Source organism: Saccopteryx leptura, chromosome 4 (genome assembly GCF_036850995.1).
Source record: "Saccopteryx leptura isolate mSacLep1 chromosome 4, mSacLep1_pri_phased_curated, whole genome shotgun sequence".
NCBI lineage: Eukaryota > Metazoa > Chordata > Mammalia > Chiroptera > Emballonuridae > Saccopteryx > Saccopteryx leptura.
Window position 1 is genome coordinate 222,153,316 of NC_089506.1, and position 19,070 is coordinate 222,172,385.

At 59.2% G+C, this 19,070-nt stretch overlaps 1 protein-coding gene across 1 annotated transcript in view; it reads right to left on the reverse strand.

Moving 5' to 3' along the window:
* The window catches only part of LOC136404361 (otoancorin-like), an 87,242-nt gene that overhangs the window by 8,512 nt on the left and 59,660 nt on the right, over positions 1–19,070 (reverse strand). Inside the window, exons 24-34 of the mRNA XM_066383678.1 lie at positions 13,964–14,106; positions 13,610–13,746; positions 12,616–12,713; positions 8,783–8,978; positions 6,020–6,086; positions 5,288–5,482; positions 1,846–3,232; positions 1,604–1,735; positions 1,370–1,494; positions 976–1,053; positions 206–289 (exon numbers count right to left, since the gene is read on the reverse strand). Of these exons, the coding sequence (XP_066239775.1) occupies positions 206–289; positions 976–1,053; positions 1,370–1,494; positions 1,604–1,735; positions 1,846–3,232; positions 5,288–5,482; positions 6,020–6,086; positions 8,783–8,978; positions 12,616–12,713; positions 13,610–13,746; positions 13,964–14,106 (2,642 nt within the window). The remainder of the gene's footprint in view (positions 1–205; positions 290–975; positions 1,054–1,369; positions 1,495–1,603; positions 1,736–1,845; positions 3,233–5,287; positions 5,483–6,019; positions 6,087–8,782; positions 8,979–12,615; positions 12,714–13,609; positions 13,747–13,963; positions 14,107–19,070) is intronic.

Below are 19,070 nucleotides of genomic sequence, written 5' to 3' on the forward strand. Positions count from 1 at the left end.
TGACCCCGGTTCCCCAGTTCCCCTGGAGCTGAAGTTTCTGAACGTTTGCCTGAGCAGAGGCCTTACTGAGCTCAGTTTGATGTGTGTGTGTGGGGGGGGGGGGGCAGGGGGGGCATTCATATATTCAACAAATATGTGACACTGACAATGACCGGCCTGCTGGGGACGGCTGGGTAGCAGTCAGCACAGGCGAGCTCCTGCCCACGGCAGCTTCTCCGGATGGGGACACAGGCCGGTGAGCACCAAGCGGCTCTCCTTCCGTCCCGAGTCCTTCCTGGTGAGGCAGGTCCTGGAGCCAACCGGACACCGGGGAGGAGGGGGTCCACCGGGAGGAGGGGTCCACCGGGAGCAGGGGGTCCACCGGGCTCCCCACGGAACCGGATGGGACACCGGGGAGGAGGGGGTCCACCGGGAGGAGGGGTCCACCGGGAGGAGGGGGTCCACCGGGCTCCCCACGGAACCGGATGGGACACCGGGGTGGAGGGGGTCCACCGGGAGGAGGGGGTCCACCGGGAGGAGGGAGTCCACCGGGAGGAGGGGGTCCACCGGGAGGAGGGGGTCCACCGGGAAGAGGGAGTCCACCGGGAGGAGGGGGTCCACCGGGAAGAGGGAGTCCACCGGGAGGAGGGGGTCCACCGGGAGGAGGGGGTCCACCGGGAAGAGGGGTCCACCGGGAGGAGGGGGTCCACCGGGAGGAGGGGTCCACCGGGAGGAGGGGTCCACCGGGAGGAGGGGGTCCACCGGGAAGAGGGGGTCCACCGGGAGGAGGGGGTCCACCGGGCTCCCCACGGAACCGGATGGGACACCGGGGTGGAGGGGGTCCACCGGGAGGAGGGGGTCCACCGGGCTCCCCACGGAACCGGATGGGACACCGGGGTGGAGGGGGTGCACCGGGAGGAGGGGGTCCACCGGGAGGAGGGGGTCCACCGGGAGGAGGGAGTCCACCGGGAGGAGGGGGTCCACCGGGCTCCCCACAGAGCCTCCAGGGTTTCCCAGCCCACGATCTCAGGGCGGGTCACAGAGAAGCGCGTGAAGAGCGGTGTCTCCGTGGACCTGACATGGCAGGGAGCTCATGGTAGACGCCCCCCCCCAGGGAGGATGGTCCGGTCACTACAAAGGGGCTCTGGGCTCCCAGCTCCCAGCTCCCAGGGGAGTGGTGGAGATGACCACACGCGGGGAGGGATGGACGGTCATGGCTTTTCCTGGACGTGCTCTCCTGAGGGCGGGCCCACGTGCCCACTCCATGTGCTGTTATCGCCTGACCTGGAAATCCGCCAAGCTCAGCGCCTGCAGGGGCCTGAAGGAGGGGTTCCGCTGAAGGCTTTAGCTGGGGGTTGAATCAGAACCATGGTCAGCACCCTACAGGTACCGGTCAGTGCCTGTACTCTCCGCCTCTGGCTGGGGGTCCAGGGTGCAGACTGGGGGCCCACAGCAGGGCTGATGGGTGGGGGGGGTACAGGGTGCAGACTGGGGGGCCCACAGCAGGGCTGACGGCTGGGGGGGTACAGGGTGCAGACTGGGGGGCCCACAGCAGGGCTGACGGCTGGGGGGGTACAGGGTGCAGACTGGGGTCCCACAGCAGGGCTGATGGGTGGGGGGGTACAGGGTGCAGACTGGGGGCCCACAGCAGGGCTGACGGCTGGGGGGGTACAGGGTGCAGACTGGGGGCCCACAGCAGGGCTGATGGCTGGGGGTTACAGGGTGGAGACTGGGGGGCCCACAGCAGGGCTGATGGCTAGGGGTTACAGGGTGGAGACTGGGGGGCCCACAGCAGGGCTGACGGCTGGGGGGGTCCAGGGTGCAGACTGGGGGCCCAGAGCAGGGCTGATGGGTGGGGGGGGGTACAGGGTGCAGACTGGGGGGCCCACAGCAGGGCTGACGGCTGGGGGGGTCCAGGGTGCAGACTGGGGGCCCACAGCAGGGCTGACGGCTGGGGGGGGGTACAGGGTACAGACTGGGGGCCCACAGCAGGGCTGATGGCTGGGGGGGTACAGGGTGGAGACTGGGGGGCCCACAGCAGGGCTGACGGCTGGGGGGGGTACAGGGTGCAGACTGGGGGGCCCACAGCAGGGCTGACGGCTGGGGGGGGGGGTACAGGGTGCAGACTGGGGGGCCCACAGCAGGGCTGACGGCTGGGGGGGTACAGGGTGCAGACTGGGGGCCCACAGCAGGGCTGACGGCTGGGGGGGTACAGGGTGCAGACTGGGGGCCCACAGCAGGGCTGACGGCTGGGGGGGTACAGGGTGCAGACTGGGGGCCCACAGCAGGGCTGACGGCTGGGGGGGTACAGGGTGCAGACTGGGGGCCCACAGCAGGGCTGACGGCTGGGGGGGTACAGGGTGCAGACTGGGGGCCCACAGCAGGGCTGACGGCTGGGGGGGTACAGGGTGCAGACTGGGGGCCCACAGCAGGGCTGACGGCTGGGGGGGTACAGGGTGCAGACTGGGGGGCCCACAGCAGGGCTGACGGCTGGGGGGGGTACAGGGTGCAGACTGGGGGGTCCACAGCAGGGCTGACGGCTGGGGGGGTACAGGGTGCAGACTGGGGGCCCACAGCAGGGCTGACGGCTGGGGGGGGGTACAGGGTGCAGACTGGGGGGTCCACAGCAGGGCTGACGGCTGGGGGGGTACAGGGTGCAGACTGGGGGGCCCACAGCAGGGCTGACGGCTGGGGGGGGTACAGGGTGCATACTGGGGGGTCCACAGCAGGGCTGACGGCTGGGGGGGTACAGGGTGCAGACTGGGGGCCCACAGCAGGGCTGACGGCTGGGGGGGGTACAGGGTGCATACTGGGGGGTCCACAGCAGGGCTGACGGCTGGGGGGGTACAGGGTGCAGACTGGGGGCCCACAGCAGGGCTGACGGCTGGGGGGGTACAGGGTGCAGACTGGGGGGCCCACAGCAGGGCTGACGGCTGGGGGGGTACAGGGTGCAGACTGGGGGGCCCACAGCAGGGCTGACGGCTGGGGGGGGGTACAGGGTGCATACTGGGGGGTCCACAGCAGGGCTGACGGCTGGGGGGGTACAGGGTGCAGACTGGGGGCCCACAGCAGGGCTGACGGCTGGGGGGGGGGGTACAGGGTGCATACTGGGGGGTCCACAGCAGGGCTGACGGCTGGGGGGGTACAGGGTGCAGACTGGGGGCCCACAGCAGGGCTGACGGCTGGGGGGGTACAGGGTGCAGACTGGGGGGCCCACAGCAGGGCTGACGGCTGGGGGGATGGAGAGGGTGACCTGCCAGGCAAGTGGGGCAGCCCCTGCCCATGCAGCCACCGCTAGCCAGCTTGCCAAGGCTGCACCTCCAACCTGAGCCCCCGGGGGGCCTGCAGGGCAGGAGCTAGATTTGTCTTCCCGCCTGCGGCCATCCCCAATTACACGGCTGTGAGGCTCGCTGGCCTTCCGCCAGGAGAGGAGGGAGGTGGAGGGACTGAGAGAATCCTGCTATGATCTAGCTCATTAGAGACGTTCACGGAGGCTGCATGGTGAGAAGCAAAAAAATAATAATAATAAGTGTTCAAATCGCATTACCTGAGCAGCCCTCAGCAAGAGTCCCTTCATCTCAGCCTGGCCGGGTGGCTCAGTGGTAGAGCGTCGGCCTGGCGTGTGGAAGTCCCGGGTTCGATTCCCGGCCAGGGCACACAGGAGAAGCGCCCATCTGCTTCTCCACCCCTCCCCCTCTCCTTCCTCTCTGTCTCTCTCTCCCCCTCCCGCAGCCAAGGCTCCATTGGAGCAAAGATGGCCTGGGCGCTGGGGATGGTTCCATGGCCTCTGCCTCAGGCACTAGAATGGCTCTGGTTGCAACAGAGCGACGCCCCAGATGGACAGAGCATCGTCCCCTGGTGGGCATGCCGGGTGGATCCTGGTCGGGCGCATGCAGGAGTCTGTCTGACTGCCTCCCCATTTTCAACTTCAGAAAAAAAGTAATAGTAATAAATAAAGAATCCCTTCACTTTGCAATCTTAGTCCACTCGTCTGCAAAGTGGGGAGCATGGCAGACACCCCGCCCCACATCAGGGTCGTGATGACGACATGAGCGAAGGACGCAGGGCGAGTGTTCTGAGCAGAGCCGGAGGCAGAGCTGGCCCTCAACACTCCACACGGGAGCCGTGCTTGTCATCCAGCGGGGAGAGGGGGGCGATCCAGGAGAGACAGAGAGACAGGGAATTGTGTGGCGTTGGCAGCGTGACGTCTGACTCAGAGGGGAGGTGCTGCTGTCCCCGTCACCAGGGTCATCCAAGGGAAGGGGGTCATCAGAGGCAACGCCGAGCACGTGAGACAGAGGGCCTTTCTGACCACACTGGGCACAGACACGGTCCCTCCCCAGCGTCCCTCTCCGGACAGCTGGCCCAGCCCAGCGAAACCGGGGGCTGCTGTGGTTTGTAACGGGATCCGTGACCCAGCTGGAGAAGCCAGATAGGCGCTGCGTCCCCCACCAATCGGAGAAAACCAGATCACAGCCCAAACACCACACACCTGCCACACGGCCGGTCTTCCGTGACCACCTGGGACTTGTGAATATACGCCAGTCTCGACAACACCTATCCGTAGTACTTTAAAAAAAAAATCCACTCCCTGGCCTTGGCCGGTTAGCTCAGTCGGTTAGAGCGTCATCCCCAGCACAAGGTTCCGGGTTCGATCCCCAGTCAGGACACACACTGGACGCAACCAGTGAATGCTTCCCTTCCCCCTCCGCTCTCTCTCCCTTCCTGTCTCTGTCTCTCTAAAAACATCAATCAATCAATAGAAAATAAAGGCCCGGCCGGATAGCTCGGCCAGTGGGAGCGTCGTCCCAAAGCGCGGAGGTCGCCGGTTCGATCCCCGGTCAAAGCACACACAGGAGCAGCCGGGTGTCCTTGTCTCCTGGTCCCTCTCGCACCAAAAAAAAAAAAAGGAGAAAGTGAAAAAGAAGAAAAATCCACTCACCTCTTAGGGAACACCGGAGAGCTGGGAAACTCAAGCAGGCCTCCTGCTCCGGGCCAAGTGTGCGGGGGGGGGGGGGGGGGGGGGACACGGGACGCAGGGCGGGGCCAAGTGTGCGCGGGGGGGGGGGGGGGGACACGCAGGGCGGGGCCAAGTGTGCGGGGGGGGGGGGGGGAGGACGCAGGGCGGGGCCAAGTGTGCGCGGGGGGGGGGGGGGGGGGGGGGAGGACGCAGGGCGTCCTGGCGCCGGGGGCCTGCCCTGCCCGCTCGGGGGCGGCACAACCTCCGGGAGGGGCCCAATGCCATGGCTGCCCCCCCCCCAGAGGTCCGCCTTCCTCGGGCCGAGAGTGTCCGCACTTCCAGACGTACCTCTCGCCCACCCTCGCAAGGATCGGGCTGGCGGGCTGTGTCGGGTCCGCGGCGCCCTGACCACAGGGCTGACCGACTTCCACAAGGGACTTCCGTGATCGCGTCCCACCCACCCCCAGAGCTCGGGGCCGCGAGGAGCAGGAAACACCGCTGCCCTGCACGGACTTTCGGAAAGCTTTACTGAGAGCTCGGAAGCTGACTCCCGGTGACACGGGCGGCGTCCAGAAAACGTCTTTTAAAAATTGATTTAATCAAACGTTTTCATTCCCGGGCGATGGAATGCCCACTGACACCCCCTGAGCCCCCCACCCTCCCAGCAATCAGGCAGCACTACTGCTTCCGGTGAGGGACTCGTTTATTCCAGCTCTGCTCGGGTCTAACGGGAAGCCCGAGAGCTCCAGGGAAAGGCAGCGAAGGCCGAGGAGAGGCCCGCTGCTGCGCCCACCGCCCTGGCCTCTCTGGGGAAGGGGCCGGGGCTGGGACGGAGGTCCTCACGCCGGTGGCAGAGCCCCCACTCGCACCCCCAGCCCCCCCGCGGCCCCTTCCGGAACAGTCTCTGTCTGCAGGCTGGAAGACTCAGGGTTAGCAAGTCCTCTTCCGTGCTGTGCCATTTTAGGCTGCCGTTTCCAGGCCCTGGTCTCCTCCTAGCGCGCTAGCGGAGGCCCGAGGGGTGGGGTCGAGGCTTCCGGCTGGCCAGCGGCTCAGGCGCTGGGCTGTGATGCGGGCACTCACCGCACGAGCCTGGGCACGAGGACCAGCAGAGGACAGCCCAGCCAAAGACCCCGGGAGACGCAGGCTCCTAGAAGGAAACACACAAGAGAGCACACGGGGGACGGTCTCCACAGCCGTGGAGGGTGAACGCACTGTGGAAGGTGGACGCACCGTGGAAGGTGGACGCGCCGTATCCAGCTCCCTGGGTCTTGCCCCCCCTCCTATGGGACTGTTCACCTGACCTGCTGAACCCTGCTCTGCTGTCTCTTAAATGGCAACGATGAACCTGGGGGGGGGGGGCTGAGGACTAACCCAGCGTCTAAAACAAGTGAATCAGCAGGACCCTGGCTGCCTCCAGCAAGAGGCACCTGGGAAGCTGGGTAAAAATGCAAATCACAGGATCCCCCACACACACATACACACACACACAGATTCCGGAGAGACCCGGGAGATCTGAATCTGGCGCACAGCACACACCCAGGCGCACAGCACACACCCGGGCGCACAGCACACACCCGGGCGCACAGCACACACCCAGGCGCACAGCACACACCCGGGCGCACAGCACACACCCGGGCACACAGCACACACCCGGGCGCACAGCACACACCCGGGCGCACAGCACACACCCGGGCACACAGCACACACCCGGGCGCACAGCACACACCCGGGCGCACAGGCGCACAGCACACACCCAGGCGCACAGCACACACCCGGGCGCACAGCACACACCCGGGCACACACCCAGGCGCACAGCACACACCCGGGCGCACAGCACACACCCGGGCGCACAGCACACACCCAGACGATTGAGATAACAAGGGAAATTTAGGAGACGAGACATTCAGGGCAGGCCCACGGGAAGGGCTCACCCACCACCGTCAGTCCGCTCAGTCCTGGGGGGATGCAGGGGGGGAGAGAAAGGCATCTGGGATGGTGCCTGGCTGAGGGACCTGCAGGGACACCTTTCGAAAGGGCCCTGGCCCCTTCCTGACGCTGCTGGTTCAAGGGAACCCCGGCACGGCCCCTGTCTGCCAGGGACGTCGGCAACATCCCTCAGAGTTACCAACGCACAGACAGCCTGGCTGTCCCCCTGGACGAGTTCACCCTGCAGACGGCTTGAACATATGCAAAGTATACGAGGTCATTCACCACCATGTTCTTTGTGACATTTAAAAAAAAAAAAAAAAAAACACGAAAGAATGAATTGCTGCCTACCGAGACCTAGTTAAATAAAATGGTGGCCGCCAGAACACCGGCCATGGCACAGCTCGGTGTCCGGAGACGAAGTGTCCCCAAGGTCTACCGTCTGTCAAAGGGCGGACCTCATCTAGGAATGCGCACAGGGTATTTCTGGACAAAGGCAGAAGGAGCCGGTGACAGGGGGCTGCCTCTGGGGAAGGGAACCAGGTGACCTGAGGACAGTGGACGGAGGGGGAGGGACCGAGTCCCTCTTCAGACCGGGCATATTTCAAGCCCTGTGTCATCATCTCTTGTGTGTATCACACACACACACACATAAAACACTGCCACGCTGAAAAATAGTTTCCAGTCGTAGGCACATGATATGTTCATGCAAAGTTTACAAAGCAGGAACAGTCGATCCTAAGGCTTGCGGTTCCTGCCGGCCGCTGGGGGCAGCAGGCGTCGGGAATCCCTCAGCGGGGGCCGGCGAGGGTCCAGTGGAGGTTTCCAGGCCAGGTTCCCTTCGCTGAGCCTCTATCTGCTCACGCTGTTCCCTCCACCTGGGACACCCTCCACCTGGCTGCGTCCATCTGCCTCCCCCCCGACACACATACACCTGAGGCTGGGGCTTGGACATCAGTCTGTGCAGCTGACACCCCCATCAGCCGTGTCTGTCTCCTGTGTGTGTGTCCCGTGTCCCCGCGGTGCCTGTGTCCCCACCACAGCACCCCCGTCCTGCTGCCTCGGGTCACCTGGGTGCATATCTCCCCTCATCACCCCCACACTCAGTGAGGATGGAGGTGACACGTGTGGCTTGTTCACACCTGTCTCCCCCCCTCATCTCAGCCCCAGGGCGCTGCTCACTAAAGACAGAAGGAATCACAGAGAAGTCGGAGAAGTCGGAGAGGGAGGGAGCTGGGAAGGAGGAGAGGAATAAGAAAGGCAGGGAGGGAAAGGGGAGAGGGCAGCCACACAGCCCATGCACACACACATGCCACACAGCCCACGCACATGCACACGCCACACGCACACGCCACACAGCCCACACACACGCACACGCACACACACACGCACCCCCCCCACTCTGCTCAACCCTCGGTCATCAGCCCCTCCCTGGCTCCTCTCCCGCCCTGCTCTTAGGGCGACGACACCCCCTGCTCATTCACATTCACAAGACAGCTGGGCCTGCCTCGCTGACCTCTGTGCTCCCTGGTCCCCACCCCGGGCCTGGCCCAGCGCAGGTGCCCAGTCTACAGGGGGTCAGCTGATGAGTGAACACTGCACGGTGAGAAGGAGAGAGGAGGCAACTCGAGGGTTTTAAACACTGGTGGCTTTTCCAAGCTCCCCACACCCCCCATTCCTCCCCACCCCCAGGGGTGACTGTCACTCAAGTACAGCCGGGAGTTGAGAGTCATTTTATCCATGTCTAGTAAAGAAAGACTCCGGCTTTTTTTCTCGGAAGGCAGAATTTCCAGTGGAGAGATCGCCCCCCCTCCCGGCCCCTATCTCGAATCTTAGGAGCCTTCCCAGGCCCAGGGGGGCGGACCAGGGGGACCCGGGCGGGCGGCTGGGCGGGGCGCGGGGATGCTCAGCGCTCACCTGGCGGGGACCGGGCGGAGGGCGTCCAGGTGGGGGTGAGGCTCGGGGCCGCCTCCAGCCCGGAGCGGGTCTTGGCGCCATCTAGCGCCCACTGGAGGCTCTGCAGCTGCGGCGCGCTGAGCTGCCGGCGCTGGGCCGGGGTCACGGCCGCGGCGTTCTCGGGGCCCAGGGCGGCCAGCTGCCGGGTGGACAGCTCCTGCAAGGTGGGCAGGCGGGGGAAAGCTGGCGCGGCGCCCCCCTGGACCATCCTGTGCTCTCGCCTTAAAAATCACAGCACTCTTTTGCAACCAAAACACACGGATTCTTTCCATGGACATTTCCCCTCCCCCTCCCCCCCCCCCAAATTGGAATTCTGTACCAGGATGATTTGCTATTCGGAAACCATGCAACATAAAACAAAAGCAATGAAAATATTATATAGAATTCTAGCTAGACGTGCCGGCCAACCACGGCTGAACTTGAAGGCCGTTCGCAAAAAGAGAGAAAGGGATTTTTTTTTTTTTAAGTGAGATAGAGGATGCGTTCAAGACCTTTAGCTCCACGCTGAGACTGCCTCCTCGAGTCACCCATTATTAAGGGGGAGCTGACAAAGGGCATCGTGACTTCTCACCGGGAGACTCCGTGTTGGAAACTCCAAGGTCAAAATCTGAACCCATGTCCCCCATTCTGCTACCTACGAGCTACGTGATATGGGGGGGGGGGTCGGTAAGGAGGACGCGTCTCTCTCCCCCCGCGAAGCCCAGCGCTTTGGTAGGACGCGAGTCCTGGGAGGGCTCAGAGGGAGGGACAGTGCGGGACATCGGTGATGTCTGCCGTGGACCCGGAAAGGGGACGTTCCACCGGCACGCACTGTGCCTCTGAGGACCCTAGACAAGATGTTTTCTGAAGCCACGTCAGCTCAGAGGACGTGGCGACTCGTCCCAGCGGGTCTGGAATGAGATGGGGTGGCGGGCTCTGCATTTGCGGAGAGAGAGGCCTCTAAACGTCATCCACTGGTTTTCTCTGCCGGCCCCAGAGATTCTGAGAGAGGAGGTCATGACCTCGCCCCTCTTTCCTATGTAGGGAGGGACACTCCTGGACTTAGGGAGATGCTTCTCTAGCCCCCCACCCCCCACCAGGACACAGCTCCAGCTCCTGAATGTGAGGACCGGGCCTTCATGCTCTGGGCCCTGCCCACCTCTCCGGCCACCTCGCCCAGCACTCTTCAGGGCAGGAGGATGACCACCATGTGTGCAGCCCCCAGGGGTCAGCACCTCTGCACCTGCCAACGCTCTTCCTCTGCCAGGAACACTGTTCCTCCTTCTTCACCTGTCCTGCAAGATTCAGCACCACCTCTTCCCTCTACACACACACACACACACATGTACATGCACACGCAATACACACACACACACATGTACATGCACACGCATACACACACACACAGAGGGTAGGTTTTCTGGCTTCCGCCTTCTATCTACCATCCACACAGTCTGTATTATGAAAATTATCTGGGTTTTTTTTCTAATGTTGCTGACTCACCACCCACAGGCCAGATTGAAACTCTAGGCCTGCTGCACTGTGCTTTAAAAAACAAATTCAAAGTGGTTTCCAATATTTAATTACAGGAGATTTCACAGTGAAAATGGAAACTTCTGACATCTTCTCAAAAAAAAAAAAAAAGAAAGCTTCAGCCACCCTGGCCCCCCACTGTCACATGGTCACAGGGCATTAATGCGCCAGACGGTGAGGAGCGGCCTCCCCACCCAGACGGGGCTCTCCCGTTCGCGTCCAGCCTTGCCCAGCCCTCTGCATGCCTTCAAACTGTCTTCTCGGGCCGCTGAAGACGCCGCTCTGCCCCTTCCGTCATAGCAGCCCCCCTCGACCACAACACGGGTGGCAGAAAGCATACCGGAGCAAGGCCACAGACCACACTCCCAACCAGACCACAAGCATGCACTCGGCCAGGCGCCGGCATTCAGGACGAAGCTGTCCCCGCAGAGAGCGCGCCGGGGAAGGACAGCTCCGTGGCCTCCCGCACTACTGAGTCCCCCCCAGACCAGCTACTGCGCCTGTGCGGTGCTGGGAGCTGTCCGGGGTGCTGAAATAATGCGGGGCTGGGAGCTGTCCGGGGTGCTGAAATAATGCGGGGCTGGGAGCTGTCCGGGGTGCTGAAATAATGCGGGGCTGGGAGCTGTCCGGGGTGCTGAAATAATTCGGGGCTGGGAGCTGTCCGGGGTGCCGAAACAATTCGGGGCTGGGAGCTGTCCGGGGTGCCGAAACAATTCGGGGCTGGGAGTTGTCCGGAGTGCTGAAATAATTCGGGGCTGGGAGCTGTCCGGGGGGCTGAAACAATTCGGGGCGGGGAGCTGTCCGGGGTGCTGAAATAATTCGGGGCGGGGAGCTGTCCGGGGTGCTGAAATAATTCGGGGCCGCTCTGTGTCTTGACATGAACCAATGACGCGGCATTGTGGGAATTAGTCTAAGCTGGTCTGTGTGTCTCGCCCAGTTGAGGGGGCACAGGACGTGCTGCCAACATACGCAGCAAGCAAGAACCCCAAGGGTCAGCCCCTTTCAGAGCCCGACTGTCCCCGACACACGCTCCCCTAATCTCGTCCCTGGATAGGAAGCCGGGGCCTCTCTCTGGGTCCCGCGTCCCTAACTTCAGTGGGGTCGGCTCCCCCCTTTCCGTGTTCTCCAGAGCAGTGTGCCACCTGTCCTACTGTGGCTTTTTAAAATAATTTTCTTTAAGGCCATTCAAATAGATTGTACTGAAACGCATTTTAAAAGGAAGTATGACTCAGGTTCACAAACTTCCATCTGCAAGTTTGAAGCCCAAGGAAAAAAAAAAAAAAAAAAGAAGTCTGCAGATGGAAAGTTCTTCCTCAGGTTTAAGACAAACGCGTTTGCCAGGAAAACTGGGACCTGAACGGATGCGAGGTCGTTTATAGTCTCTGTTTTCAGTTAGGGTGACTTGACACCAGGTTCTTTTTTTTATTTTTTTTTATCATTTTTCTGAAGCTGGAAACAGGGAGAGACAGTCAGACAGACTCCCGCATGCGCCCGACCAGGATCCACCCGGCACGCCCACCAGGGGCGACGCTCTGCCCACCAGGGGGCGATGCTCTGCCCATCCTGGGCGTCGCCATATTGCGACCAGAGCCACTCTAGCGCCTGAGGCAGAGGCCACAGAGCCATCCCCAGCGCCCGGGCCATCTTTGCTCCAATGGAGCCTTGGCTGCGGGAGGGGAAGAGAGAGACAGAGAGGAAAGTGCGGCGGAGGGGTGGAGAAAAAAATGGGCGCTTCTCCCATGTGCCCTGGCCGGGAATCGAACCCGGGTCCTCCGCATGCTAGACCGACGCTCTACCGCTGAGCCAACCGGCCAGGGCCGACACCAGGTTCTTAGCAGAAATATTCACGGGTCTGCTTAGAGGTACTTCCCCCAGACCCTGCTGAGGGGGTCAAGTGACATACTGCACAGTCACCGAGTGACCTTTCCAAAATCTAGAAAATTCGGAATTCTGAAATGTATCAATATGTGTCCCCAAAAGTTTGGGATAAGGGAATATGAACCTGTCATCCCCTCATACACAGAAAATCAATGCCACTTGCTGTGAGGAGAAGGCAAGCGGGAAAATAAACACAATTAACACATAAGCTAAAATTTGGAGAAAAAGAAAACTCTTTAAGAAAACCTTGACATTCCCTCGCAAGGCGCCCACGGCCCTGCGCTGGCCCTGTGAGCGGAAGCCCAGCTGTGCCCCCCTAGACTGCCGGGTCTGCAGCCTGCTCCCCACTGTGATCTGAGAAATGGGGTCACGCTCCAAGCCTCCTTAAGGAACGGAGGACCTACTTTGAATATCTCATCAGGAAGGCATCTGATTGCTGCTGGCTGGAAGTACGGCATCAAATCCTCGTCCAGCGCTCGTATCTCCTCCTTGGTTAATCCGGCTGGGGGAGAGAACGGAATCACGAGGGTTTGGTTCAAACCGGCAGAACTCCCTGTGTTTTATTCATGATGCTGCAGACCTGTGTGTCTGAGGTTCCAAGGTACGCAGCACCCCTGACAGACGGCCCTGAAGACTACTGGGAATTAAGTTCCCTAATCAACTCAGAAAAAAAAAAAACAACGCAGGTCACATGAGTCCTGAGGGGTCTCCTATGATGAAATGGACACCCAGAAGGTGCATTTTTAGATCCCATATAAAACTATTTAGGAGCCAGTTCAATCACATTCTAACCTTCTTTCTTTTTTTTTCTTAAGTGAGAGGAGGGGAGGCAGAGAGACAGACTCCCGCATGCATCCCAACTGGGATCCACCTGGCAAGCCCACCAGGGGGTGATGCTCTGCCCATCTGGGGCCATTGCCCCATTGCTCAGCAACTGAGCTATTTTAGCACCTGAGGTGAGGTCACGGAGCCATCCTCAGTGCCTGGGGCCAGCTTGTTCCAAATGAGCCATGGCTGGGGGGGGGGGGAGAGAGAGAGAGAGAGAGAGAGAGAAAGAGAGGAGAGGGGGAAGGGAAGGTGAAGAGATAGATGGGCGCTTCTCCTGTGTGCCCTGACCGGGGATCAAACCCGGAACTTCCACACACCCAGCTGACGCTCTACCACTGAGTCAACCAGCCAGGGCCTAAGCAGGTTTGTGCACAAACCACCAAGAGTTGTTCAAAAGGTGGGTTTGGACCCCACCCTCTGAAACTCATGTGCTGAAATCTAGATTTCACTGTAACTCTACAGATGTTTGCTACCTACAGCCAAGGATGTGTTTTGTTTTGTTTTGTTTATTTCTGTTTCCAGATTAAAGATTGGAAAAAGATAGAGAGGCATGCTCAAGGTGTCCCTTACCTACAATGGTTCCGAGTTCCTGCAGGACAGAGCTGGACCACTCGGTGGGGCCCCCAAACACAGTTTCTGCCTTCCTCTTGAACTCGACCAGGACATGGACACTACAGAGCAGGGTCCCCATTCTGGCCACCACCGCCCTGGTTAAGACGGAGGAATAGCGTGTGAATCTGGAAGACTCTCCAGCCGACAAAGGTGTGCGGGAGGCAGGTTGGACCAGCATCCAGGAAGAACGCGGGTAACCCCAGTCCCTGTTTTAGCCCAGAAAGGTGGCCGAGCATCAGAAGCAGAGGACACCTTGCTGAGGAAATGGCCCCCTCGGTCATCCGCCAGGCTGCATACTAGGGTTTCGGTTACCTGAATTCTGAGATCTTTATAAGCGAGATTTCGGTGGTGTTCATGGCACACAGGGTCGCCCCAAGTCCCACTAAGTGGAAGCTCTTCAGATCCTGGACGCGGTAGCCTGAATCCACCAGGAATCCGTGCAGGATGGATTTAGCCTAGAAGAGTGAGGAAGGATAGGAGATGAGGTATCCAGGGATGGTCAGGACCCTGAGACCCGAGGGGATAACTCAGCAGTGTCCTGGACCGATCCCCAGCCCCACCGCTCTGGACACACCCCTCCCGTGCTGCGCCATCATCGCCACGCATCCGGGTTAGCCCGCCCGGGTCTGGGCTCTGATCTGTGGAGGTGTCTAGGCAGTGACCCTTCGCCAACATCAGAGAAACCACGTCCTGGGTCTTGTCTGCTGGCTTACTTCCTCCGTCCCTCATGCTCTCCACACAGCCTGGACACTGGGGTTCTTCTGCATCAGGCTCCAAACGTCCCCAACATCTGTTCTCCGACAAAACCTGATCATCGTCCGCCTTGGTGCCTTTGCTCAAATCAGCCCTTCCATCTGAAATGCCTTCCTTCACTTCCCACAGTTAAGACTCAACTGTCCTTTGATTTGGGGATGGGGTTCAAGTCCAATGTCACCGTGTGTGTGTTTGTGTGTGTGTGTGTGGGTGTGTGAGACAGAGACAGAGTCAGAGAGAGGGACAGATAAGGACAGACAGACAGGAAGGGAGAGAGATGAGACACATCAATTCTTCATTGTGGCACCTTAGTTGTTCATTGATTGTTTTCTCATATGTGCCTTGACTGTGGGGCTACAGCAGACCGAGTGATCCTTTGCTCGAGCCAGCGACCTTGGGTCCAAGCTGGTGAGCTTTGCTCAAACCAGATGAGCCCGCACTCAAGCTGGCGACCTCGGGGTCTCAAACCTGGGTCCTCCACATCCCAGTCTGACGCTCTATCCACTGCGCCACCGCCTGGTCAGGCCAATGTCACCTTTTTCGTGAAGTCTTTCCTGTGTCAGCCAGATATATGTTTTCCCTTTGCTCTTCAGTGCCAGAGAGCCGTTCATCAAATGCCCTGGTGTTGAAAACCACACAGGGTTGCTTCGGGTACTTTCATATGAGGGGCTGCTGTGTTCGGGGGGGGAGTCCCTGGCACCGCGGCCGTTCCTGTTTGTGACTTTCCCGGAGAGTGTGCCGAGTTCCATGAGTAATTCTATGGTTCAATCCTGGCCAGTCAAGGCATCTCGTAGCCTGGTGGCAGTCTTTGGTTCTAGATTGAGCATGGGGTCCAGCTGAAAGCTACCAAGACCTTAGCTGGACTAATGAGGAGAGAAGAGCCCTCTGAATCTGCTAAACTCACCACATGGGAAGAGCCTGCCTCTGAATGAAGGCAACAAATTCCTGACAACAGTGTTGAAGCCCCTGGATCCAGCCATACCTGAACTCCACACTTGAACACTTTAGCTGTGGGACTCAGTAAATTCCTTCTCTTGCTCGAGCCACTTTGAGTTGGGTTTTCTGCCACGTGTAACTAAGTGAGCCCTGATATATTGGGTCATACTTCCTATGTTGGGCCTGAGGAAGGATCCAACTCAATCCGCTGGAGACGAGCTGAATAATAAGATCTAGCTCCCTCGGTGCTCGTGCGAACAGGTGCAAAAGGTGACAAGAGGACAAGAGCTCACAAGGCAAAGATGGGGAGGAGAGAGCAGCCATGGACAAACATCTCTTGTAAGGAAGTGAGGATCACAGGGACACAGTGACCTTCCAATTTTTCTTTAACATCACCCCATCACACAACGAGGATCATTAACATGTCACGTGTTGGCAAAGACTGTGTTGTGGTCAAAGAATTTGCGACAAGTAAGCACGGGATGTCACTTCTCATGTGGAGGTTGCTTTCCCATTTCTCCGGTCTGTTGAAAAAGGCTGCCTCTTCCGAGAAGACTGCCTGGATTTCCCCATCTCAAGTAGCCTCTCTCCCTACTACTTCCATGAGCACCTTGCCCATTGTATGCTTACCACCTACCACAACTTAAAAAAATTTTTTTTGCCTTGATGGCTACCTTATTTGTCTATGTCACCAACTGGAAGCCCCAAGGACACACACCCTATCCAGCTACCTCACCATTGTCTCCCCAGCACCTAGCACAACGCCTGCCACACAGGCTGAAGTTGGTAAGTACCTTACGAAGGAAGAATAAACAGAGAGCGGAACGAGTGAGTGGTCTACAGGTGTCGGCAATATGGACTCCTCCGAGCGGCCTCTGACTCCTGCCCTCACGGGGTGAATCGGCTTCAGGGAAACTTCCCGTACTCCTGCCAATCAGACCGGTCCGCACCCTCAGGAAGCTGCCCTCCACGATTACCGAGCTCACAGGTCCCATGGGGGCGGTGGGGATTTCAGGAACACCACGCTCAGGCCTCCATGTCTTTGACACGCACTTAGATGCATCCGAAATCATCGCTAACACTACTGAACGCCTCCTGCCTTGCCGGCACGTTCCCAGAGACCACCTCGGCTAATCACAGCGGCCCTGCGTAGTGCCGATCTTACCCTGATTTCCCAGGGGAGGTTAACTGAGGCACAGAGATAGGCGAAGTCACTAAGCCAAAGGTTACCCAGCTAGTGAACCACGGTCCCTGGATTCAAACTCAGGCCGTCTGATTCCAGAGTCCGTCCGTCCCCTCAGCCGGAGAAGACGTCAGGGTTTAGAGAGACGGTGAGGGTGAGTCGATTCATAGCAGTAGGTGCTCTTCCAACGATCAGGCAACGCTCGTTTTAAAATGAAAGTGCAAAAATTACAATGCAAATAAAATGACTCTGAAGAGGTGGTATGAAATTGTCCTCGCTGTTGGGACCCGGGAAATGCGAGCTCAGCCTGCCCGCTGATGAGCTCAAATATATTTTACTGGAATGACTCGGACACTACTGTAGCTGTGATGATTCCAAGGCAATTAATACCAACACGTTTAAGTGACAATGAGCTTCGGAAGAGAAACGGCTGTAGGTTCTGTCACTCTGTTCATTCTGCCGCTTTCGGCAATAGGTTCTTCTTCCTTACATCGGTTTTTTATTTTTTATTTTTAAGCTGAACTCTGTGTTAATGGAGTTCCGCCAGGTCGATTAGTCTAGAAACATTCATTTCAGGGTTTGATTTGGGAGCTAAAAGTCGAGAAACGAAGTGCCAATGATCTATGCAAATGTGAGGTTTTCATCGCCTCTTCAAACGCACTGACAAAATCTCACTGCCGCCCGAGGAAATTAAAATCGGTGCACAAGGGAAGAGGCGCGGTAGCTTCCCACTCAGCTGTGTTTTTCTGTTTCCTCCCAGACTGTGAACAGAATGGTTTGAATGTTGGAAGTGGGGTGTGGCACTTCTCAAGTCAGACAAAACCAGCTGTCCGGTCACAGAGCCCCGAGACTGCAGAATGTCAGAGCGGCAGGGACCTCAGATTCTGGGTCTGACCTCGCCAACGAGGAAACTATTCAACTGCCAGAAAGAGAGAGTGTGATGATGACGCTGATGGCAACAATGACAATGAAAACGACTAATTTTTGGCCCTGGCCGTTTGGCTCACTGGATTGAGTGTCGGCCCGGTGTGTGGCTAGCCTGGGTTCATTCCCCGGTCAGGGCACACAGAAGAGGCGACCATCTGCTTCTCTCCCTGTTCCCCTCCCGTAGCCAGTGGCTCCATTGGTTTGAGTGTTGTCCCAGGCTCTGAGAATAGCTCAGTTGGTCCAACCATCAGCCCTGGGTGCTGAGGATAGCTTGGTTGATTTGAGCGTCAGCCCCATATGGGGGTTTCCAGGTGGATCCTGGTCAGGGCATATGTGGGAGTCTGTCTCACTATCTCCCTTCATCTCACTTAAAAAAAAAAACTAATTTTTATCAAATGCTATGTACCAGGTGTTATTCAAAGTGCCTCACATGTATTAACTCACTGAGTCCTCGGGGCCAGGTTGAATGCAGAGTTCTGTGACACAGCGACCCTGACTACAACAACACAGCAACCCCGACTACAGCGACACAGGGACCTTGACTACAACGACACAGGGACCCCGACCACAGTGACACAGCGATCCCAACCACAGCAACACAGTGACCCCGACTACAATGACACAGTGACACCAACTACAGTGACACAGCGACACAGCAATCCCAACCACAGCGACACAGCGACCCCGACTACAGCGACACAGTGACCCCGACTACCTTGACACAGCGACCCCGACTACAGCGACACAGCAACACAGCGACCCCAACTACAGCGACACAGTGACCCCGACTACCGTGACACAGTGACCCCGACTACAGCGACACAGCGATACAGCGACCCCGACTACAGTGACACAGCGACCCTGACTACAGCAACACAGCGATACAGCGACCCCGACTACAGTGACACAGCGACCCCAACTACAGCGACACAGTGACCCCAACTACAGTGACACAACGACCCTGACTACAGTGACACAGCAATCCTGACTACAGTGACACAGCAATCCTGACTACAGCGACACAGCAATCCTGACTACAGCGACACAGCGACCCTGACTACAGCGACACAGCGACCCCGACTACAGCGACACAGCAATCCTGACTACAGCGACACAGCGACCCTGACTACAGCGACACAGCAATCCCAACCACAGCGACACAGCGACACAGCAACCCCGACTACAGCGACACAGCGACCCTGACTACAGTGACACAGCAACCCTGACTACAGAGACACAGCAATCCTGACTACAGTGACACAGCAACCCTGACTACAACGACACAGCAACCCTGACTACAGTTCATGCGAGGGGGACGTGCTTTGCTCCTGCCCAGTGTCCAGGCTCCCTTTCTTTGATGACACCATGCTTTTGGGGACCACCAGTCCTTATTTCCTCTCGCTGCTCTGAGGCACGACTCCGGGCTGAGTGGCTGAACACCACACCTGTTCACTGTGTCACGGTCCTGGAGCTCCTAAGTCTGACAGGGGGCCGGCAGGGTGCATTCCTCCCACAGGCTGTAGAGGGAATTCACGTCCTTGCCTTTCCCGGCTGCTAGAGGCCGCCTACGCTCCCCGAGACACAGCCCCCCTCAAACCAGCAGCACAGCCCCCCTCAAAC